General features: G+C 42.4%; 1 protein-coding gene across 22 annotated transcripts in view; it reads right to left on the bottom strand.

The window, feature by feature from the left end:
- Positions 1-532: 532 nt before the first annotated feature.
- The window catches only part of ARPP21 (cAMP regulated phosphoprotein 21), a 200,086-nt gene continuing 193,649 nt past the window's right edge, over positions 533-6,969 (bottom strand). For all 22 annotated transcript variants that reach the window (XM_063325464.1, XM_063325471.1, XM_063325473.1 and 19 more), the window contains 2 exons: positions 2,508-2,659; positions 533-1,348 (listed from right to left, as the gene is read on the bottom strand). In XM_063325464.1, coding sequence (XP_063181534.1) covers positions 1,091-1,348; positions 2,508-2,659 — 410 coding nt within the window. In that variant the 3' untranslated portion in view covers positions 533-1,090. The remainder of the gene's footprint in view (positions 1,349-2,507; positions 2,660-6,969) is intronic.

Raw genomic sequence — 6,969 nt, 5'->3', positions numbered from 1 at the left:
ATGGAGCAGATTCTTGGGTTGTTGTCTTTTTGTTGCAAAACAGCTTTATAAGTGGAGTACCAATAATTGGGTAGAGTATCTCTACGTAGCAGAAGAATTGCTGAGTACTCTGGTTGGGACAGCAGTACCAACTGATCTTCAAGCAAATGGATGGGGTATCATGGGACATCTGTGTCTTCCTACCTACAACTGTTGTACAGCCTCTTGAAGAGGTATGACTTAGTGGAAGCTCGCAGCAGCAGTGAATTGTGTTTGTGACATTTCTGGTCCAAGGGATAGGAAAAGCACAAACCTAGTTTAAGATGATCCAGTACATCAGTCATTGAACACTTTCTGGGTGTCTACGCTACAATTTCTAAGTGGTCTTAGCTGTTACGGTACTGCATGCTAAGACACAGGTATGTTGCCTTCTCACCAAACTCCCATGAGCCCGTTAAGCATCATTCCCCCATTAGGTTCACCTGAAACAAGACCATGTAGAACCAAAGGGAAGTTCACTCATTCCAAAACAGAGAGGAGACCAAGCAGGTGGTAGAAACATGACCTTTCTCCATGAGGTCAAATAACTTTATTGTGATTAAGCACTACAATACAGTATATATCCATAAAAAACTCTATAGTGTATATAAATTATTCCTTCCATTCAGTAATTCTTTTTTTGTTCTCATTTTTTTCATTTCCATTACAGCTTTGGTACAATGTGATTTTATTATATTTTTAAATACTTTTAGCTTCACAAACTCAACACAAAGTACAAAACTAATCCGAATCGGGGATATTACAATCTACACAGTGGTGTTCCGTGGTAGGAAAAAATCTTACCTCAATGAATTCATGTCACTAGCTAAGCTATAAAGGCATACCTAGCAGACATGACAAAAATATGCACCATTAACCAGCAAACATTTTTTTTTTTCAAAATTTTATTTTATTTTTTTTTACAGATTTTTCCAGCAGCAAATCACTTGAGCATAGTCAGTACTTATGTCCTCAACTGATTATCCTGTTGTGTTCCTCTTCATTTGAAGGCCATGAGTTATTTGTCAAATAATGCACCGCTATCCTCGTATATCCACACTAAGCCACAGTGTCAGTACTTCACCTGCCACCCTGCATTGTTAATGCTCGCACAGTTTGTCCTGCAGCTGGCAGAAATAACTGGAACGTTATTGGAGGGGCAGTGTGGGGCAATCAACCGTAGGTTGTTCTGTGGGGCAGGAGGTATGACATTACAGTAGACAGGCATTCCAGTGGCTGTAAGTGTTCCTTGACCTGATTGATTAGGTAGCATGATTGGTTGTTGATACGATTGTTGCGGCAATCCTTGAGAACCCTGGGTCATTGGCACCTAGGCAGGAATACGGAAAGACGTAAGAAAAAACAATAGTGAGTACTAAACAAATTAAAGTAGGTCTAGATCCCAAGTGTCCCTATCTTCCTTCTAGCTGAATTTGAATATACAACATGTTCTGCCAAAATGCGTCATTTTCTGCAGCTCAGAACTGTTCTCATCCCTGAGGGTTTTCTTTGTTAGAGAAGGGTTAAAGAGAAATCCTTCTGCTCCCAGGTCCAGTAAGTGGCTCTGTCGTGATCTAGCTGAATATGAATTTCTGGAATCAGTGCAAACAGTATATATAGGCCATTTATAAAGGTCTAAACCTTTAACTTAATCATTAACCTTTAAAACACATTTTCAATATAGTAATTCTGAAGATGTAAGGGGAAAATTTTACCCATAAGCAATTCCCCCATTTCAGCTGGGTTGCTGTAATGTTTTCAGAGAAGCTGAGGGAAAAGGCGAATGGCTGCTCAATCGGTGCAATCTATTAAAATGAATCAGATGTCATTTAGTTTCTTAACTTTCCAGAGGGAGTAGCAGAAACGCAAGCACAGGCCACTTCTCACGGGCTCTTGCCATATCTCACAGAAACCAGGTATGGAGTTGGGGAAGTAAGTCTGGGTAACTTGCAGACTTGCTAAAAATTAAGCCACTGCCTTCGCTCTCCCCAAAACCCAATAAACAAAAATCTATCTGGCTACAGCTTGTTATGGAAGACACGGTGGGATCCTTGGCAGGAGTCTCCACAGATGAGTAATTTTTAACTGCTTCAGGCAAAGCCCTCAACTTCATTACAGGAAACAACACTGCACTGGCAAAAAAAAACCCCAACAAAACCAAAAAACCCCAATGTTCTGTCTTTTGTTTTTTAAATTCATTTTCTTCACAGGAAGAAGTATAATTCATTCTTCATTTGTGACATTTTACCCGCACTGCAGGCTGTAATAAATAGTTCATTTGAAGTATTCCCAATTCAGAATGAAAATCTGGAGTACTAATACGTAAACAGGAAGCAAAGAAACCACTTTGACTTAGAAGCGTATTTATCAGGAGGCCTCCTGCCACACGCTGTCCTAATGAAATAATAAAGACCATTCTGCAATACGAAAATTTAATTCAATTAAGCACTCTCCAAGAACAGCAGTCTTTCTTTAGGGTTCCCAAGTACCTGATAAGACGACATGGCTGGATACTGCACCATCATGCCTTGCACCTGATTTCCCTGTTGATTATTCATCAGGTTCTGGCTTTGGGGCGGCTGCTGCATTCCCATAAGACCCTGGAACCCCTGCTGCTGGTTCGGCAGGACAGCCTGGTAACCTGGAAGAAAAAAAAAGACGTCTTCAAATACTCTGTCATTTGTAGGGGCAAAATTAATGCTGATCTCAGGAACAGCAAATGATCCCATCATTTCACCCTGCGTTCGTCAAAACGTTGCTCTATTTCTAGAGCAGCATTACTGGAAGTGAAAAATTGAAGGGGAATAAACAAAATGCTGTGAGTTGACAGCCCCGTCAGACTAACATGAGTGGGCAGCATGCTTTCCTCATGCTCCTCGACTCTGCGGCAGAGACCACCTTGAGGGATGCCTGATCATCAAGACCACCTTGAGGGATGCAGCGCAGGATTGTAACGCCCTGGACAGACACAGGGTGCTACTGGCTTCTGGCTACTCCCTCAGAGGCAAAGCTCCCACCGGCTTCAAGGACACCAGTATTTGGCCCTCACAGTATAATCTGTTAGTTTTCTTTCAGGTCACGTTTCTTATCTGACCCTCTTACCTTTCTTGTAATGCAGCTCCCTAGCACGATGTAAACAGGCAAGGCTTTATTTAATCAAGAAGAACATCTGAATACACACTGGCAAGGCTTTTTATGCGATTGGGCCATATTAAGGGTCATGTTCCACCCTACTAGTTTCGTGTTCGGCAAAAGAGGAAAATCATGCATTAGGGAGCGTCTGGTCCTCCCCGTTGCTGGGTGGGAACACTGCTGACACACAAGTGACTACACAGGGATGAGACGCTGATGCTTCCGTTTCAGCCTGTGATTGGCTCTGTGTTCGAAGGTACCACAACACCGCAGGTTTTCTGCTGGGACGGCTCCTCTAGGACTAACCGAGGCATGGGAATAATCTGGATGATCAGGCGGGCAAAGCTGCTAATGGGGCGGGGGCGTGGATGGGAAGCGAAGCGCGAGCGGTACGCTGCTTGGCAGCAACATGACCCAGCCTGAGACCGAGCCTGGCTAGATGGCAGTGGGCCGGCTGGGTGAGGCTCCTGTTTAGAGATGGAAGGATTTTGCTGAAAAAGCGCAAAAGGAAAGGCAGATGCAGAAAGTTCCTGTCCTTGAAAAACGCAGCCAGCCACAGTCATTACAAATCTATGAATAATTTCTCCTTAAGACATTCTATGCCCTTTAGCACTCATATTTTTTAACATGCAGTTATGCAGTGCACTATTAACTCTGTAGTGATGTTTCAGAATAAGCATATTTCGGGCAAAGAAGAATTATCAGAAGGAACAACGCTGTGTTATTTTTATAGAAAAATGTGTGTCACGTCTGCTCAATTTATATTCATGAATACAGTACACGGTTCAATATACTTCACGAATTGGAAATCATCACCTGGGTATTTCTTCATTATGTAAGAAAAATAAAGTAACGAATGTTTCTGTTTCTGCTGGTCTATTCTCAACTGATAGCTCTGCTTCAAAATCTTTTCTGATGCCAGAGAAATGTCAGGTATCTCTGATCAATTTTTTGGCATTAAAGATGCCTTTTCACAGATATGAGATTAACGTCTCCAGTGAACTGAGCAAAATAAAAAAAAAAATTAATTCCGTGAGTGATTAACTTGGCTGGGATATAGCATCAAACATCTCCCAAATGCACCAGATTATTATACATTCAAATTTGCTCTTTTACTGTGCACAAACACAGCGTCAGCATATTTTTCAGTCACAAAAATTACCAACATCAGAAGTACTGTAACTGAGTTTACAGAAGGCTTATACAGCAATCATAAAATTGCAAGTCCTCTTCTGCTCCTGTATATCAATTGGCGGGTGGGGGGGGGTAGTTGGGGAGAGAAAGGACAGAAATAAAAAATTTAGCACTACTATTCTGGTATTTGCAAGACTGGAAGTTTAAGCAGAGAAGAGTCAACTGACAGCAGAAGCAGCACTAGATAATTCATCTTATGTCATTTGCGGTTGTCAAAGTAAGTCCCAGGTGTTGTAATAAACGAAAGATTGATGGTGGGCCAGGGATCAAGTGACACTAAGCTGGGGAATGCCATCAAACATTGGATCTGGGATCGCAGAGTTGGAGTGTGACGCAGTGGCACAGGGTGGTGGTCTCGTGCTTCACGGAGACAGATGCCACTGGGGTCAAGTAGAGAGAAGGCCTCCTGTTATCTCTAGTAAATACAATTGCATTACCATGACTTTTAGTCAGACTACTGCTGATACTCTGCTCTATGTTGGAACATACAGCGGTCTCTTCACCTCAGCTTTGTGTTCCATATTCTCCAAATACAACAAATTTATTGCCCAATACATGGCTATCAAACTGAAACAAAAAGTTATGGAAATGGCTAAGTATCTACCTCTATGCTGAACATGGAGGCATCATCTCGTGAAGGTATTACAATAACATGTAACTCTGCCCTGAAAATCTCCTCTGTGTTAGCAAACGCTACTTAGTACATGGCACAACCACTCCAAGTTTTAGGTGCAGGAATACAAAAAGAGGACGGGTTAAGAGCTGAGGCCCACCAGACTATGGATTATTATTTTAACAATCTTATTACTCTTCAAGGGCTTCAGCCATTTCTCCTAACGACAGGGCATGTGCACCCTTCACCCCTGTCCCAACATGCAGAGTCCTGCTCACACCCCCGAGAGTCAGAAGACCTCTTTGCTACTCCCTCTGTGAACCCTTTACAACACTCTGACCACACAATACAAGCAGAAAAATACTTCACATGCACTCTTAACACACTTCCAATGTGATTACACAGGAGGAAAGAGGTATTAACGTAAGAATCTGACCGCAGTCTCTCCTGAACCTTCCTTGCTGTTAAGGGAATTGAAGTCACTTCTTTGGCGCAAAAGGAGGTACTGTGGTCTCTTGACCATTTGCTCCCTTGACTTGTAGGTGGAAACAGGGATGTTTAAGAAGGTACTGGCCTGCTTGTGTCCTCGCAAAGATGCTGGCTGTCATCTCCCCCTCACTTAATATTCACGGACTTCTTTTTTATGATTGGTACCCTTTGGAATACTGTGAAGTTACGGATGTCAGACCTTGCCGCAGAACCCCAGTACAGCATTTGGTCAAACACCAGCATCCTCTTCAAGGCTCTGCAGCTCAAGTGAAGCCACTTCACTTTACCTGACAGCGAAGTCTGACCCTTTACTATGTTAAATATATGAAGAAAGATGCAGGTTCATCTATTCCATTGAACATAAAAACCTGACAAGGTGCAAAAATATACTCCAACAGTGCAGACGGGGTATAGAGCATTAAAAGGTGAATGAATTTCTTTATCTACAACGAGCTCTATAAGTAAGAGGAAAATGCTGTGAAAAAACAAAGAAGCCCAAGTCCGTTCTGCTAGACGGCTTCTGTTTCAGCACAAATGCAAGGGTAAGAAAGTGGCACTCCACTTGAACGAGAAGTTGCTGGTATCAGAAACCAGCTGCTCTGAATTTCCTACCTCTGCAGGCCAAATTCTGCAACTCTGCCTCTGCATGCCACGTAACATTTGAAATGGATCCTTCAGTGTTTACCGTACGTTGACGTCTTCATATGTTTTTGCGCACTGGCCAGAAAAGAATGGAGATGGGAGAATTGCTACTCGGCATAACTGATAGTCTTAATATATTGACCTTTCAGCAATGTTTGTGAAACTGTAAACTGTATCACTCCAGCAAATCTTTTTTTTTTTTTTTTTTTGAGGGCACAGACTATCAGAGATCGTTATTCCCCCAACATTATTTATTTTGTACACGCACAGCAGTTTCAATCCTTGACTCAGCCCTACCACGCTTTTGACATGCCATTTATTTTTCAATGAAATGAAAATAATACAGCGTCCTCCAAGTCTTGGGAACCAACCGCCGCACATAAAAAGCCATGCATTGCTGGGCAGGGGTGGATGTTTTGGAGCTACACAGGCGTCAGGAAATGAGTGAGAACAGGAAGAGGCACCGTGCTTTCTGCGGCAATAGTTTTCTCCATGCTTGCTCTTTCGCTCATTAGCTTTCATACTACATAAAGTGTAATCCTTAAAAGCCTCTTTACTGTCCCCTGAGAACATACATACGTGGGTTATTTTCTAATGGCAGTACACATCAGATGAACCATCCTATTACTGCAAGCTCCAGGGCCTCTTTACTGCAATTATATCATCCTGCTCTATGTTATCTCTGCTACAAAGGAGGATTTTTTTAAATCAGGGCAAACATGAGAGACATTGTTAAACAACCAGAGGAACAAATCGTGCACAGAATTTCAATGAATGCCTCAGAGGAAAAATGAGCCTTGGATTGCAGCTGAAATGGAAGAGGCCGTCATACCATCAAGGTAATTCTCTGAACCTTGGCAGCCTACACCACCACGCTGACA

This window comes from Chroicocephalus ridibundus, chromosome 2 (assembly GCF_963924245.1).
Source record: "Chroicocephalus ridibundus chromosome 2, bChrRid1.1, whole genome shotgun sequence".
NCBI classification, from domain to species: Eukaryota; Metazoa; Chordata; class Aves; order Charadriiformes; family Laridae; genus Chroicocephalus; species Chroicocephalus ridibundus.
This window is presented reverse-complemented; position numbering and strand designations above follow the sequence as displayed.